This window comes from Chenopodium quinoa, unplaced genomic scaffold, assembly GCF_001683475.1.
Source record: "Chenopodium quinoa cultivar QQ74 unplaced genomic scaffold, ASM168347v1, whole genome shotgun sequence".
Taxonomy (NCBI): domain Eukaryota; kingdom Viridiplantae; phylum Streptophyta; class Magnoliopsida; order Caryophyllales; family Amaranthaceae; genus Chenopodium; species Chenopodium quinoa.
Window position 1 is genome coordinate 2,369,199 of NW_018743099.1, and position 18,861 is coordinate 2,388,059.

The window sequence follows — 18,861 nt, forward strand, 5'->3', positions numbered from 1 at the left end:
CTGGTCAAATTTGTTTTTATTGTATTAGCTCTTAGCTAGGCATCTTGTGCTTTCTTCTATTATACACTTTCTAAATTCTTTACAATAAAATTCATCATGATGACTTTATTACTTCCGACCCTCAATTCATATTCTCAATGAATGAACTCTCTCTTCCTCGACTCAAATTTTATCTTTGATTAATAATACACAAACTTATTAGCGTATGATAAATCCATTGGGTCAATAAACAACATATAAAGATCACTGCACCAAACACGTGTGAACCTAATAAGTGTGGTGTGTCATATGTGACATGTGCACCACTACACCATATATGTTTATCAACCAAAGCTAATATTCCTTAAGTTTATCTTCATTAGTCACTATACTCGTTCATACTAATTTGACCAGTTTTAAATTATCATTCACTTATCTATAATGAAAAATTTTGGTCATTCACATGTGAAGTAGTTCATAGTCTCTTACTAAAAATTATTTCTTCGTGTGAAACTAAAGAATCACAAATCGGCGGGTTATATGGCTTGCCTATCATGACCATCAAGGCAGTCTTAATCTTGTGTTCATTGTCATAGCCTACAACACAACGGCACTTATTAAGGGAAAATAATGAAGGTGGATTATATACATAATGACCTACTTTAGGCGATATAATTACACACTTTAATGAATGTCATTTTAATTGTTGATCATGTTTCCCCCAGATCAAAAAGTATTACTAGTATTTAATTTCATTGTTTGCCTTTTGGACTGTTGATGCTAAGAGATTGAATAAGACTAGCTATAATATACACAAATTTAATTACATGGAAAGTTAATCAAACAATAATAATGGAAATCGATTATGTATATCCCTAATTGTGCGTTTAACTGTTCATTTGGACTTTTGGAGTGGGTCATATTGACAAGATAAGTGGATGAAGATGTGAATAATATACACAGTATTGAAAATTATCACATGCTAGGTTGTTTTTTTTCTCAATATGATCCCTTTTTTTTACTAAGAGTATTGGTTTAGAATTTCTTTTTGCAATGCAAACTTGGAGCGTCAATACCTAATATTAGTATATATACAAAGTAGATATTTTAAAGCTATAAAGTAAGGCAGATAGAAATAAGATCTCATATGGGCATGTATCTATTATCCGTCCCAATAATCCCAAATAAATGTGCGTGGACGATTAGAATTTGGTAATAACTTAAACATATGGTAAGGATAGATTATTTCAACTCTAGCCATTTATTTAAAAAAATAGTTAAGAAAAAGGATCATATTAACTGAGGAAGTTCTTCTCTCGAGGGTTAATCCTAACAGATACAACTCTAGCCAATTGATTTATCAAATCAGCACATGGTCTAGCCAATTGACCGGTCCTCTACACGTTTTCACAAATATTAATTGTATATTAGATAAACATTATACAAAAGTATAATATTAATGTATAATAGTCGTGACCATATAATTTTTTTATAATGTTATGGTTGTCCATATTAAATTTAACTCACATATCATCATGGAGTACAAAGTACGTGTAGTATAACTAGAGGAATTATAAGTGTCCAAATTTTACATGATCTAATATGCTTATATGCTCACTTTTGTACCCTCTAAGATTTTGATGCTTTCAAAGCCATGTTAAAGTAAAATGAGTTGTTGTACATGTTTTTCATGTATGCAATATGCATCACATGCATTCAATTTACTTGTAGTATAGAAGTACATATGAATATAAGACATAGTAACAAAGTTGACATTAATTAACAAAAAGTCAGGGGAAGTTAATTTTTCCATCTATGGAAATCTTCTTATGACATGATAATAATTCCTGAACTATATTTATTAAAATAAAATTTTGGGCCTTATGATTACTGTGTGTGGACCATTCACAAGTCATGGCTGCTTTCTGTGGCTGCTTTCTGTGTCACTTTTCATTTCAATGTTGCAAGATGAAAGCAACACCACCTTAGGCCAGTTAAGCAAATAAACCAAATCTCTTGTGATTTGATGTTGACTTCGAATCTAGTTGGAGAATTCTGAGTTATATTATGGTGGAATGTAAATTGGAAAATAGAATAAATAGTATGAAACGATCCAAATACAAATGGGGCCTAATCCTCTAAAATGTCTTTCCTAGGTAATTCTTAATTAGATCATGTAGGTCAGGCCATGTTAGTAAAATAACTTACGCATTAAAGAATTGACTTTAGAATGAAACTTTGCTGAGTTTGTATGTAATCTGACATTAATCTGACGTGGGTTGGTAAATGGCTCAATGAAATTATCACACGCTAATAAGTTTGTGTGTAACTGTATTAATTACATATCCTAACATAAAAATTGATCATCCCACGCAAAGAAAATAAAAAAAAAATAAAATACTACTCTCATTTTCAAAAGTTTTAACATTTATTAGTGTTTGCAGGTAAATTAAGGCAATTAAGAGATAAATTAGAAAATGTTCATGTAGTGAGTGAGTGTAGAAAAAAGATATATGACAAAGTGAAAGAGATCGAAGTGTAAAAAGATATATAAAGTAAGAGGTACAATTGTTTTGAAAAAAAAAATTAGAGGTTTTAAGAAAATTAATGAAGATATACTCCGTATTAAATAAGGAAAAAAATTCATATGAGGAAAGAAGTGATAAGAATAAAGTATATATATATATATATTTTTTTTTTTTTTAAGGGTGTTATAAAGTATATGTCTATGTAAATCTATCTAGCATTAAGAAAAAAAACTAGGGAGTAAGACTAGCATATAAATTAGTGGATTTTTAAATGCGTTACTTCGTTGATAGATTAATTCAAGGATAAAACTTCCTTCACTTTATGCCCATGTTTGATAAATGGCTTTTTGGTTAGTTTTTGGCTTTTGGCTTTTTTATGTGGTCAAACAGCCAAAAAAAATGTTTGGTAATTGGTTTTTCATTCAGTGAAAAAGCTGGCTTTTAAGCCAAAATGAAAAAGCTACTTTGAGTAGTTTTTTTTGTTGGCTTTTGGCTTGGTGGCACTCAAATTATCAAATAAACAGTCAACAACCAACAATTAAATTTACCAAACACTTTTATAAACAGCCAGATTAAACAGCCAATTTTAAAAGCCATTATAAACAGCCAAACATTCCAACTGGTCAAACAAGCCAAGTGAACCAGCCAACCGTCAACCGCCAACAGCCATTTGCCAAACAAGGCCAATATGTTGTTAAACTCATAATTCATATAGTCGATATAGGATTGCAACAAAGAAAAAAATTAAAAGGATTTAATATGTGATTTAATTTAATTTTTTTAAGAAAAGATACACGAATGTGTGTTATTTAATGGTTAAAAGACCAAGTTCTTCAATGATAAAATCATGATATATGGCCTCTTTGTCTTTTCACCATAAAGTTATAGGGGCGCAATTAAGTTGTGCCACATGCACCATCCTATTTATTTTGATAAATCCGCCCCCCTTTCCCCTTTTATTTCTTTTTTTAATCAATTTTAGATGTTGATATACCCGTCAATTTTCAGCCTATAGTTCGATTTTTTGAACAATTTTTCTAGTCTTGTCGTATGTAACTCTCTACTGCTTTTAGCAAAACAATTGGTAATGAAGACTCAATCATGTGACAACAGAAAGACGATTTAGTGCTCAATAATACTATACCAATAGGCAATAGCTAGTTTGAACTCATTCTTATTGTGTGGTTGTTAAACAGCCCTGAGTTGCATCCGTTATGAAAGTCCACTTTGTAACTTTGTAAGTTCATTTAATGAGGTTTCACCTCAAAATCATACGTCAATAAGAGGAATAGACTCTTATAGTCTTATAAAGTGAAAATAACTTTCTACTTTCTTCGATATGAGATACTCATCCCAACATTCTTCACTTTTCATACTTGTTTACGGTGGAACTACACTTCCACTTACATTAAAGTTTGTTCATGCGTCGATCTTTATATTATGTTTAAAGACTTGGTCATTCGGAGCATCACTCGGGTTTATAGGCTAACTATTAATACATTCATTACACAACCTTGTTATATGGTGGTACAATGGTACTCCTCCTTAATAAGCAAGAGCTAGTGCACTTTTGTTGAAATCTGCCTGATCTACACATGCGAATTTCTCATGTCGATAAAAGATGAGGGAATTCATTACTTTAATTAATGAACTATTCTTCTTTTTATTGTCAATTGTTTTTGGGATGAAATCTAATTTTTGGTCTTACGAAGTGGCATTAGCTTGCTTCTTAGTTAAGGATGTTGACGCTCCAAGTAAAATGGCAATTCGAAAACCCATTAAATTCACTATCTTGATTTATTCCATTTCGCCGTGTGATTTAACATATATTATTTATGTTATTTTTTGGGTCTTTAATTTGACAATGACATTACACATTAACCCTTGCTAATAATTTTATATATAGTAATATAGTCTATGAGAAAGGTGGTTGAATTTGGGTCAAGTTTTAACATCTTAACCTCATAAATTTATTTGATAAAATTTTCTATGGATACATACATAAAATAAATATAATTAAATAAGTAGTTTCTAAAAAAATATATATATAATTAAAAAAGTTCAAATACACATTGCTTGATTAATTTTAACTTGTTAGATACACATGGTCCCATGATCATATTATACATATAACTAGCTTAAATTCCGTGCAACGCACGGTTTTACTAAATATTATAAAGATTTATAATAATATGTAGTTTAAATTATTAATTTTTATAAATTTTTTTCTCTTTATAAAATACTCCCTCCGTTTTTTTTTTAAATGCATTAGTTTGACTTTTGCACTATCCATATGTCATGTTTGACTTTAGAGAATTGAAGGAGAGAGAATATGAAATTAATAAAATATGATATATATTGGGTCCCCTAGTTGAGATAAATGAATTACATATTATAAAAAATTTCCAAATAAGGAAATGGAGCAAGTATTTAAAAGCGGCCGAAAATGAAAAGTGGAGCAAGTATTTAAAAGCGGAGGGAGTATATCGTTAGACTCGTCATAACGTCTACTTTCATAATATAATTTTATTACAATTTTTACTAATAAACAATTAAATATATTAATGGTCAAAATTACGTCTTGACAAATGTGCCGGTCAAACTAATGCATTAAAAAAAAAAAAAAAAAAAAAGAAAAAAAAAGGAGTATACAATAAGGTATTCATATTCTATACATTATTTCAATAGAAATTTTAAGTTGTACCCATATGTCTTACGTATATATTTTAATTTTAAATTTTAAATTATGATTTTGTTTATAATAATAATAATAATAATAATAATAATAATAATAGTAATAATAATAATAATGTATGGTTAATTATCACTAAGTAATAGTTTTACTGAATTTGGGAGTGAAGGATTGCATTACATTCAAATTATTTTTTCTTGGTATAATATCTTATTGAATAATATCTTATACAATTAAAGATATGGAAAATAAGTGAATATTTTTTTAGAAAGTGAATCACAATTATATGATTTAGTGAATATTTATTTAAGAAAGTGAATCACAATTATATAAAGAAGTGAATATTTTTTGGAAGGGAGTGAATAAAAAATTAAAAAAAAAAATTAGAGGGAAATAAACAGCACCAAGAAGTGACACGTGTCATTCTTGGTGTCTGTTTTAGTATTATGTTATTGATTAATTATTGTCCGTTTCAAAAAAGTTTCCATTTCGTTCTAAGCAATCTTTACATAAGTAAATATTAATGGAAATTAAAAAAAAGTTATATTATGATACTTTATATTAATACCTATCTAACAATATATTTATCATTGTTAGGATGTTAATTAAAAACTATAGTCTAATTAAAGTATATAAATAGTGAAAAAAAAGTCCAACATGTCTGTTAATCAGTTATTATGGAATGGAAGGAGTATTATTTTAGGGGGAAAACAATTCAGCGTGTTTTTGTGTGTGGCTGACCACATAGCTTGTAAAATACTCTTACTACACTAACCGAGTAGCCTCTATAACACTGATCGAGTAATTCCTATAGTAACATTGATGAAGTAACTCCTATAACACCGATCGAATAACTCCTATAACACTAGCGAAAGTAACCCCATGATAAGAATTATTTGCAGGAAAAAAAAACTTTGTATAAAATACAATAAATTAATAAGAGGAGGCTAATTAATTTTAAATTTTAAATTATGATTTTGTTTATAATAATAATAATAATAATAATAATAATAATAGTAATAATAATAATAATGTATGGTTAATTATCACTAAGTAATAGTTTTACTGAATTTGGGAGTGAAGGATTGCATTACATTCAAATTATTTTTTCTTGGTATAATATCTTATTGAATAATATCTTATACAATTAAAGATATGGAAAATAAGTGAATATTTTTTTAGAAAGTGAATCACAATTATATGATTTAGTGAATATTTATTTAAGAAAGTGAATCACAATTATATAAAGAAGTGAATATTTTTTGGAAGGGAGTGAATAAAAAATTAAAAAAAAAAATTAGAGGGAAATAAACAGCACCAAGAAGTGACACGTGTCATTCTTGGTGTCTGTTTTAGTATTATGTTATTGATTAATTATTGTCCGTTTCAAAAAAGTTTCCATTTCGTTCTAAGCAATCTTTACATAAGTAAATATTAATGGAAATTAAAAAAAAGTTATATTATGATACTTTATATTAATACCTATCTAACAATATATTTATCATTGCTAGGATGTTAATTAAAAACTATAGTCTAATTAAAGTATATAAATAGTGAAAAAAAAGTCCAACATGTCTGTTAATCAGTTATTATGGAATGGAAGGAGTATTATTTTAGGGGGAAAACAATTCAGCGTGTTTTTGTGTGTGGCTGACCACATAGCTTGTAAAATACTCTTACTACACTAACCGAGTAGCCTCTATAACACTGATCGAGTAATTCCTATAGTAACATTGATGAAGTAACTCCTATAACACCGATCGAATAACTCCTATAACACTAGCGAAAGTAACCCCATGATAAGAATTATTTGCAGGAAAAAAAAACTTTGTATAAAATACAATAAATTAATAAGAGGAGGCTAAAAAAACATATCCGACCTGCCGGAATCGAACCAGCGACCTAAAGATTTCTAACGGGTTTACCCACTACAGTCTTCCGCTCTGCCAACTGAGCTAAGGTCGGATGTTGCTTATTTTCTTCAAGTTTATTATTTAAACGGTTAAAAAAGTGGGCTCCTTTTCGAATTTTTCCTTTTTTTTTTTTTATTATAATTTAATATTTTAAACTTTTGTTTTTGAAGCATATAATATTTTAAACTGATTGATCTTAATTTATTTTCTTACCTAATACCATTAACCCTCTTTTTTAGGCATCTAAGCTGTCAAATGTTCAATTTTTTGGCACGTTATTATAAATAATTGCTCAAATTATTCCTGATTTTTTGGGAGAAAAGGGGGTGTTTACCGACAAACATAAACTTTAAAGTCTAATTATGTTGTTTTCTAATGTTTGTACCAAAAAATAATGTTTTCTAATGTCTACTCTATTTGACTTTTGTAGCCCCTTTTTTTGGTGATCACTTGAAGCCTAAGAAAAACGCCAAGAATATGCATATGAATATAGTAGTAGATTATACTTGTATAATCTAAGGTATTATTTGTTGTTTTCTCTTTGTTGGTTCATAGTTTGCAATTTTTGTAGACAAAGATGATGCCAATTGTGAGTAATTGTGACGAAATGTTGAAAATTTTGATAATAATATTGTTATTTTGTATATAAAGTCAATGATTTTGATAATGTTAACTATTTACTCCTATAGTGTTGATAGAAACTTCTTTGCCTTTTTTTGAGAATAAACTTGACCTAAGTAATCAATATATCTCCGTTTGACCATTGAAATACAAATTAGTCTTGTTCTCTATATCTGCTTTTGCATTAAATAGATTCAGTGAGCTATCATTCTTCATTAAAAAATTTATTGTTGATTTAAAATTATTTTCACATTATATATATAAACTATTACTTCAGCAGCAAAAGAATATTTCATTGTGCAGAATTTGCTTACTCGCTTTAGTTGTACGAGCATCGAAGCATGACAACTACAATAGCTTTAAATTATCCAATCTACCTTTTTTTTTATTGTTGATGATTTTCTACATCTATCTTTATTATTTTGTCATGCATACTTTTAATTCTCTGGACTAAAATACAAGGTAAAATGAATTGTCGATTCAACAACTATCACCTTGGAAATGAAAGTTATATATATATTCTCTGTACAAAACATAAGAATCTCTCAACTTTTACTAATCTTCTTGTATCTACTTGGAATATAACTAACCCAATTTATGGATCCACATTCTTAGTACTTATGAAACACAAATAAATCAAAAACAGGTAAGTATAAGATTAATAACACAAAATAATATATTTTGATTCAAACAATAACGTCAAATTATATACTTGATTTGCATGCATGTACTTGATGGTCTTGATCATATGGTTCTGCACGAGTGCATGGACGTCCGATATGGTCACACAACAAAATTAACAACTAGAGTAAGACAATTCACTGAAAATACATAACTCTGTAACAAACTCTTTTATTTAAAAGATAGATATGATGAGAATCATGAATTTTGCATCTTAAGGTTAATTATGATTTCCAAACTTTGTCTTGTTCTACTAACCAATCATTTGATAATTAATATTCTAATTAGCTCCTCAAACTTTATTGGAGAGTTATTGAACGTGGGCATTGGGTACCTTTTTATCAACTCGATCATGAATATATTTGTATGTATGGTAAACAAATTGAGTGTTTCTTTTCCCAAAATATCATGCATGCTTTCAATGTGTTGTCTTCATCAACTTGCAATGCATAAAGTTCATATACCACCAATATAATGCGAGATATAAAATAAGAAATGATATATATATATATATGTATACTTTGTGTGTGTATATATATATATATATATATATATATATATATATATATATATATATATATATATATATATATATATATATATATATATATATATATATATATATATATATATATATATATGAAGTACTTACGTTCGTATTGTAGTTTATTGAGTCCTTTCTTCATTTTAATCACGAATGATTTAATATGGTTCGATCATATTTAATCTATACATTATATATAAGTTATAATAGTGCATTATCTTATAATTAACTATTTCTGATATTTAAAAAAAGATCTTCACTTCTTGATTTTTCTATCTCTAATTAAGAAGAAAATTGAAAATAAATTAAATGAAAAACTTTGATAATTACTTTGTATCATATAATTAACATCAACTATTTTTTAGTTAAATTTCAAATTTTTATGTATCATTGCTGGGCTTGGTGATGAATGATTGCGATTAGAAAGACACTTTTAAAAATTGACTATGTACTTATCATTCATCTCGTATTATTGATAGATCTTTTAAATATATTCATAGTCCCACTATTCCTAGGGAATAAGCTACTTAATTTCTAAGGAAACTCTATACCCAACCTGTAAATGTTTTACCTGATTAATTTTATGACATATATTTCAAATAGTTTTGACATGATATATTATTTTGATGGTTGTCGGAGAGGTTGTTGAGAGGTCATTACAATGTTGAGCTACATGTTTACAAATTTAATTTTAAAAATCTGAAGTTTATTATTAGAACTATACGATGATAGACCAATTATTTGTCAGAATAGTAAAGAGAAAAATAAAAAGAAAATTCAATAAAATAGAAATAGTGTTATGAAATATTTGTGGATATCCATTATCCTCCCTGTATCATTCCGGAATATTCTAGATTTAGGGTTTATTGTTATCTAAGCAAACCCTAGTTATATTGTATGTATATATATCCACATTCTATGGAATAATAAAACTGATCTATTCTCTCTTAATCTCTCATTTTTTTTTTCCTTATTTTATAACACGTTATCAGCACCATTTCTCTTGGATCTGAAACAATATTATTGATTCATATGATCAAGAGCATTACTGCTTCTCAAAACTACCCAAACTCCAAAACAACTCTCCTCTCCTTCGACACCCTAATTCACTTTCACTCATAGACTAACAGTCCCGCAGTCCGTGACGGCGTGACGCGTAATCAGGTCGTGGCCTCCGTGCTCCGTTCTCTATGCTCAACCGATTAGTTTCTGGGTTTATCTGAGGTCAGAGTTCGACAGTATTAAGTTTTGATTTTAAGCAATTTCTAGCATTACCCGTTCTGTGTGCTGTTTAATTTGTTTGTTTTAAATTTATGATGTTGCCCTTTTGATTTTAACACCCACTTAATGTTGCTAGTTGCTCTTTAATTGTTGTTGTTTCATGTGTGAAATCGTTATTTTAATTGTTCAACTAGAGTAAAGTGTTGTTCTTGGCATACTGTGTTAGTTTTAGTCCGGAAATTCGAGCTAAGAAACGAGTGGTTGATTGATTATAGTTTATCTGAGGTGGAATATTTGTAAAGAATTGATAACGAAGTTTTAATCATTAAATTTTTTTTTTTGTTATAATATGGTACTCATCCAAGAATTTATTATATCCAAGAAGTTTTAATCATTAATGCTCTGTATTTTGCTTCGTCTTCTGCTTTCGTCTTTCTTCTCTTATCCTATGTCGCTGGTTTTGCGTTAATCGTCTTGCATAATTTGTGATTGGGATCGGGGTCCTGTTTAATCCATTCAATTGGTTTGATGATTTTGGGGTTTTTGATCGTTTTCTTTGTTGATTGTTACTGCTTCTTTTGGATTGATCAGTCTAATATTTGCGGGATATTAGTAATGAGAAAATATTGTATGTTTTATTGGGAGTTTTTATACATTATCGAGAATAATACGGTTAACAAAAATTTTTTTTATAGAATTTTTTGAGAAGTGGATGTATCTTTACAGTGTATTAATTAATAAGCAAGCTTGTCATTGAAATGCTTTGAATCAATCATTGCGTGCAAAGACCTTATTGATACATTACTTTTTATAATCCGATTACATACGTATTTCCACAACTTGTCCCAAAATAACGTTTTTGTTTTTTTTTAAGGTTTGTGTTTGTTATGGTAAATTAAGGTTCATGTTTTGTTATGATAATTGATTAGTAGACTTAATTATGGTCTCATGAACAATAACCTTCTCAAAGTTCAATACGCAAATCTTGTTATAATTACTTACTTGAAATTAGTTATCTTAATTGAAACTTGGAGTATATATATTTATTATACCATCTTAGTTCCTAATTTATAATATTGTTTTATATATCAGTGAATCATGTCAAACCTTGCAAAACGCGAATTTGTTGCTCTTGATATTACTGGAAACAACTATCTGTCTTGGGTGTTAGATGCTGAAATACACTTAGATGCAAAGGGACTTGGTGATACTATTAAAGAAAACAATACTGCAACAAGCCAAGATAAGGCTAAAGATATGATATTCCTTCGCCATCACCTTCATGAAGGCCTTAAGACTGAATACTTGACTATGAAAGACCCACAAGTCCTTTGGAGTAATCTAAAGGACAGGTATGACCACCAGCAAAACTGTGATATTACCAAAGGCTCGTTATGACTGGTTACATTTAAGATTACGAATACAACTCAGCCATGTTTAGAATTATATCACAATTGAAATTATGTGGAGAGAAAATCACGGATGCAGAAATGTTAGAAAAAACATACTCTACTTTTCATGCAAACAATGTTGTCCTGCAGACACAATACCGTGAAAAGGGTTTTACAAAATATTCTAAATTGATATCTTGTCTCCTTGTGGCCGAGCAAAATAATGAACTATTAATGAAAAATCATGAATCACACCCAACTGGCTCTACTCCATTCCCTGAAGCGAATGCGACATCCCATAGTGGGAAAGAGAAAAAGGCTAGAGATCACGCCAGCAGTCGTGGTCGAGGTCGTGGACGAGGTCGTGGTCGCGGCCGCGGACGTGGACATGATCGTGGTCGAGGTGGTCATTTTAGAAACTCATACTCTCACCAGAAGTGGGACAATAAAGATGGAAATAAGAATGAGAAGGATAAATATGAAAACATATGCTACCGTTGTGGAGGAAAAGGCCATTGGTCTCGTGTGTGTCGCACACCAAAACATCTAGTAGACCTTTATCAACAATCAATCAAACAGAAAGGAAAGAAAGTAGAAACAAATTTGGTGTATGAGGATGGAGAAGGTGATTTTGATTACGGTGATAAAACTCACCTGGAAGCAGCTGATTTCTTTCCTAATTCTGAAGAAAATAATTGAATAAATTATGATACATTGGCGAATAAAAACTATTAATTAGCTTGCATTTATTTTAGAATTTTATCGTAGTACTGTGATTTTATGCTTTATGGGACATTTGTTTTTGGATATTTTTATGTTTTCGGATATTTCATTATTATTATTATCAGTCATTTATTAATTTAAGTTATTTGGTTTAGTGAATCTTATTTTAGTTCCTTTAATTCTATTAGAATATTAATTTGAGAATTTTTAGTATAAAGGTTCATATAATTGGGCAAGAGGAACGAATATGAGTCTTATAAGAATTATTTTACTTTGCTATACATACATTGATAAAAGAATTTGTGACTTAAAAGGTGCAAGAGATTTAAAGGTAGTTGGATTAATTTAATGCCCCCACATACAAGGATTAGGGGGAGATAGTATTTATATCATTATTTTATGTAATCCTTGCACATAAATAATAAAATATATTGATGGTCAGTTTGGTACATACATTAACTTAAATATTAATGTTTTAATTAATAAAAGTGGTCACATGTTAATTAATATATTTCAAAATGATACCATTCTGAAGATGGATATGAATAGATGTCATTAGCTATATACCTTTATAAGTTGCTAATGAACCTAAAGCACGCCTGAAGCGTGGTATCCGTAGGCGAGCCCAATAGATTCCAAAGATAAGAATATTCAAACAGGAAAAGAGCAATTATTGACAATAGTAAATTTGAGGAAGTAATACGTTTTGATAGACCTTTATAAGAGATTATATTTAGTAAAATGGATATGTACCATGATTATATAGAGTACTCTAGAAGAGTATAGAATTATCCAACAAGCTTAGCATGTATCAAGATTATAGTCAAAGCTCTAGCAGAGTATAAAATTTTGGATCAAGTATTAGTTGATTGTCTTGCCAATTATATAAAGAAACACATTTTGGTGTTCTAATATCACATCATATTATGTCTCATAAAGTGATCACCTGGAAAACTAACCGTAATATAAATTTAGATAAATGATTGGATGTGATGATTAAATTAGGCCATCCGGGTTCAATAAATACCCGTTATAGAAACCTGAAGTTTCATTTGATAATGTGCTGACACTCTCTCAATGTTAGATATATGAAGTGAATTGAATGGCAAGACATAACATTGAGATTGAACTATATTTGGATTCTGATTTTCAATGATTTGTGTTGAAGAAAATTTCAAGAGATAATATATTCGTTCTGAATAAATTTTCATACGAATAATAGGTGACTAGAAGTTCACCAGAATAACTTATATGTTATCACATGTTGGTGACCAGAAGCTCACCAAATACAAGTTGTATGAGAAAATTCTGAATATTTAATTAGTATCATACTATCAAGGTTTCTAGTGATCTAGAAGATCATCACCTAGTAGAATTACAATCAAGTTTATATTTGTATAATAATTCTTTTGATTGGGGATATTATATGTCAGCACATAAGAAGTTGGAAAAGAAAGAAAAACGTACAACTGCACGACACATGTCTCCCCATTGACATTGATCTCCAGAAGAGAACATATTATAGAAAGTGTAACAATAAATACACATGCAGTGTAAAGTTAATGAAGAAATGATTCTTCATTGAAATTGTTCTCTAGAAGAGATAAAACTTGTTTAATACAAATCTTCTGAGATAATTATTTTGATTGTGATCCTCCCGATGAAAAGAATTTTAATTTATATACTAAGTTGGTATAGAATTAGATGCCCCTATAAATGAGATATTTTACCAACTTAGGGGGAGAAGAATTAGCAAAAGTTGGAAAAATCGGAAAATATAATTGATGATCCCGATAAGGTAGTTTGAAAAGTTATATGCCAACTTTTGTCTATATATTATCAAGATATGTTGCACATTTATGATTTGATTTGTATTTAGTTATGACTCATGTTGCATAGCGTTGAAGATACTTTTTGGTCATATTATGTGTATACATTGAGATAAAATCTTGCCAATTATACTTGAATCACTACACCTGAAGTGTAGGTTGTATGATCGGTTCCAAAATAAAAATATCTTTAATGGATATGATATATGGCAAGATAGTGCAGTTAACACTAATAGCGTAATAATATATAAATACCATAGAGTATGAAATACCCTAAAAGTGGTATATATATCTGAATTATTACAATAGATGGCCTATGATGTAAGGAAGTTATGATGGTACCAATAAGAAAAGTATTTAGATATCATAGTAAAATAGCATGCGAAATGTACGTTAAAGGAATATTATGATACCGGTATACAAGGGAACCGATAAATAATATGCATATGTATGATAGAATGGACTAGTGAATAAGGGATCTGAAATATATATGTCCATTTTGATGTCGACATAATGATAATGATAAAAAGTTTATCATGGACTAGAAGTCCAATGTAATATGGATTTTTAAATCCACACTGTACAGTGTCTTGCATTATTTTGAGTCCTATGCATGTTTATATGCATAATTCATAGGTTAACGGATTGTTCATTACATATGTTAGTAGTTGTTAGATGCATTACTTATTGTATATTTTGCTTAATATGTTATCATGTTTTATATATCTCATATTGCATGCATTAGTTTCTATACAATATTTGTGGTGTATGTGCATGTTCATTCAAAGTATAGTAAGGCATATTTACAACTTTGATGGAAAATTAGAAAGACATATTTATATTCCAACGGGCTTATAATTATGATGAAATTAAATATGACGTCGATCTAATATTATTTATGAATCATGTAAGAGAAGTTCCCGAAGTACGTATATGCAACGTATTTATAGCCCTACAAATTTTATATCTTGAATATTGCAATTATTATCAAACTCTTGAAAAGTGTATGTGACTACATCATTGACTTCTCAACCTGAAGTTTGAGCATATGAAAGTTAGTGAGATTTGCTTTTGTATTTGCAAGAGAGCTATCGTGTCAATTATGAAACGTCTAAGGAATATCAATGGAATACTTATGCGTGAGAATGTTTTCTTATGGTCCAGAAGAACCATGATTAGCGTATCTAATTACATGTGTTATATTATAATTTAGATGAGATTGAAGAACGACATTAATAATATCAAGTTTTGTCATCAAATTATTATTAATGAATGTTTGATCAAATAATGATCATCGATTTCTATTATTCACGACCTCCAAAAGAAGGCCTAACCGCATAAGTTTAACTTTTAAAATAACTTTATTCAAACAGAGGTTTGGAATGATGTAGAGATAAATACATGTATGGTGAAATGAAGACACTTCACATGTTCACTTGAAGACTTGAAGATGCAATTTCAGTTTAGGAGGATCGAAGACCAATGAATGATATTTTACTACATATTAGAAGATATCCATCTATATTGGATTCATTGTTGCCGTACTAGAAGATCTCAGGTTATGTATTCATCAGGGGGAGAAAATACGCGCTGCACTCTTTTTCCCTTGACCATGGTTTTGTCCCACATTGGGTTTTCCTGGTAAGGTTTTTAATGAGGCAGCATCTCGAGCGTATTACGAAGAATGTTGTACTCTTTTTCCTTCATTAGGTTTTTTTTTATCCCACATGGTTTTTCCTAATAAGGTTTTAATGAGGCACACTCTTCGATAATGGACATCCAAGGGGTAGTGTTATGAAATATTTGTGGATATCCATTATCCTCCCTGTATCATTCCGGAATATTCTAAATTTAGGGTTTATTGTTATCTAAGCAAACCCTAGTTATATTGTATGTATATATATCCACATTCTATGGAATAATAAAACTGATCTATTCTCTCTTAATCTCTCATATTTTTTTTTCCTTATTTTATAACAAATAGGTGTAAAAGTAATTAAAATAACCTATTTTTAGAAGAAGTTACCAATTAAATAATAATTGAGTATTATTTATTTGAATGTATATATATTTTAGTTTTCTTTTTGATATACGGAGTAACTAATAATAACTTTAGAAAAAGTACATGAAAATATAAGCATATTTTTGTAACTTTTACTGTATTTTTCGTAATTTGGTATTTCACAAATATGATCAATTGTCGTCATCATAGAATTTAGAAAAAAAAAAATTGAAAGAAAAAGCTTCCTTGCTCAAAAAAATATAAAATTACTCCTATAAAATGTACTTCAACCTGATAAATAGGAAAGAAATTTAATTTGTTAGATCATATAAGACTTTTACACTAATTCTATTGGCTAAATACACGTACACTTTCTTCACCTAAAATTTTCCCTAGGATAAGAACCCTAAATTTCCTTACCTTGAATTACTTTCAAATTAAGCTCACCTAATATGCAAACTTCCTAAAATTAGTCTCTAGCTTTCATTATCTACTTTGATTTCAGGATCTTTAAAGGTAGACCCTAAATTTCCTTTCCTAAAATTAGTATTGCAATATCATGAGCCACTCATTAAAGGTAGACCCCACTTATGAAATCAGCAATATGTAAAATTTTCATTTTTTTAAAGGCTAGGGTCCCCTTAACCAGGAAGTGTGAATTTACAATAATACCCTCGGCGTACCATCTCTATCTTTGAAAGCTAGGTTGCTAGGCTAAATATGGGGCCCAAGAATTCCCATCATGGAGACAAGTCTCTACTGGCTCTTCTCAACTTTAGAGAGAGAAAGAGAATCTAGAGAGAGAAACAAGTCATGGATTGATCGAATACGATGCTTATTGTGTTATTGCTTTGCTTTGGTTCTTTCTTTCTTTCATTTACAGCTTTCTTAGCTTCTATTCATATTTGTTGATTTCTTGTCCATGTTTATTTTGACCCCACACGTTATTTTATTTCTTTGGTGTTTGGTGCAAATTTAAATTTGTGTATGTACTGTAAGTAATGTAACTATGTAAGTATGGTACTATGAATTTAGTTAATTAATTAATGAGGTACAATCGTGAGATGGACTGAGATTTTAGAAATCGATTGTAAATTGAATTGGTACGGTGTTTTATAATGATTTTGTTTAGATTGTTACAAAGATATTCCTATCATAATTTATTTAAATCTTAAAACTTTGCCCCCCCCCCCCAATCAAATCCACTACACGTAACTATATTTACTATTTTTCATCATTTAATCGAGATAACATGATAATTGAACTTATGCATGACAGCCGAGTTGAGGATTGTGTGCCACACTACTAGATACAATTTTTATAAATTCCCTTTATTAGATAAGTATAATTATATATTCAATACTATTCGCATGTCTTTTTATACAGTATGTAAAGTTGTTAAGAATCACTCTAGTCTCTAAATATATATCCTAAATATCATCGTATTATTACTTTTGTTATCTTTAATATAATTTCTAACATATATCGTCCCTTAAATTAATTAACATTCTCATCCATTCTATCCCCATACTACCATATACGAAAGTATTTCACACTCTGTTCCTCTTTTTACCATGCATCCCCCCACTACACCCTAATCACCATCTTTATTAAAGACCTTTTTAAGAGATTATATAAGAATACCTTCACAACATAGACTTAGAAATTTGATGTGGCATATTAGGTTGGTTCAACTCGTACTTTGACACTTTGTGCTAACATAAAAAAAGTGTGCAAGTCAATACTCAACACCACTTAAATGAATTTCATACAATACTCCGTATGATTTTATTAATATGGGTTTGACCTTTGAAGTGGCTATATACAATAATTCCTTATTAATAGCAAAAGAATGTTCATGTGATCACACACCAAACGTTTTAAATCACCTCTTAAGTTTACATTAGTTCACACTTACATGTTAAGGAGTACGAGTACAATTTAAAGCCATATTAATTAATTTTGAAAAGAAAAAATATCCCGTAATATTTAAAAGCATATCGAGCATAAACTAATGCACTCTAATTCAATCCATATATTAGGTTTACATTAGTTCACACTTATAAATATCAAGGACTACAAGTATAATTTTAAGTCATACTAATTAATTTAGGATAGAAAAAGGATCCCGTGGTATTTTAAAGCATATCGAGCATAAAATAATGCAATTCAATCCATATAAGAGGGTGAGGGGCAAATAGTAAGGCCCCCATCAAGCGGGGTGAAAGAGTCAAAGAGACATATCCTCATAAAAGGTTGAACAACTCTATAAAATCACCATTTTTCTATGTGCCCTGTGGCTGGGGCTCTTCAATTAGTCAAAGAAGAAAATTTTATAAATTACAAATTTTTTGGGAAACCGGCCAAATTAAAGTTATCAAATTTTAAAAATAAATAAAAGGGAGAAAAACAGAAAATTAATAAAGCCACTGTCATCCCCTCCACTCTTTTTTCTCTTGTGTCATTCTCTCTTTACCTTTTTTAGGTGCCTTTTTCTTTTTATTTACCACATGACCCAATTAATATGCAATCTTGTGGCTTTATTTTCCAGTTTTGACTAATATGCCCTTGATCACAAGTGCTCTCTTTTCTCAATGGTTTGACTATGTATTAGTTTAAAGTTTAATTACTAGCTAAAGCATTTGATTATTTATTTTTATGGTGACAATAAGTTTAGGGAAATTATTCTATAAATTGCAATGTTAAATGTTATTAAAACATTCATTATCATGAAAAA

At 29.3% G+C, this 18,861-nt stretch overlaps 1 protein-coding gene and 1 non-coding gene across 2 annotated transcripts; one reads left to right on the plus strand and one right to left on the minus strand.

Annotated features, from left to right (window-relative positions):
* Positions 1-7,073: 7,073 nt before the first annotated feature.
* Positions 7,074-7,164, minus strand: TRNAY-GUA. The gene is given in 2 exon segments: positions 7,074-7,109; positions 7,128-7,164. It is a non-coding gene; the product is annotated as a tRNA-Tyr (tRNA).
* Positions 7,165-9,963: 2,799 nt separating this feature from the next.
* On the plus strand, positions 9,964-12,379 carry LOC110731885. Its single transcript, XM_021911800.1, has 2 exons — positions 9,964-10,182; positions 11,272-12,379. Exon 2 carries the CDS (start codon positions 11,613-11,615, stop codon positions 12,267-12,269), a length of 657 nt encoding a protein of 218 aa, XP_021767492.1. The 5' UTR covers positions 9,964-10,182; positions 11,272-11,612; the 3' UTR covers positions 12,270-12,379.
* The last annotated feature ends 6,482 nt before the right edge of the window (positions 12,380-18,861 follow it).

Coding starts and splice junctions, on each gene's coding strand:
- LOC110731885 (XM_021911800.1), top strand. CDS start 11,613: ATGTTTAGAATTATATCACAATTGAAATTATGTGGAGAGAAAATCACG.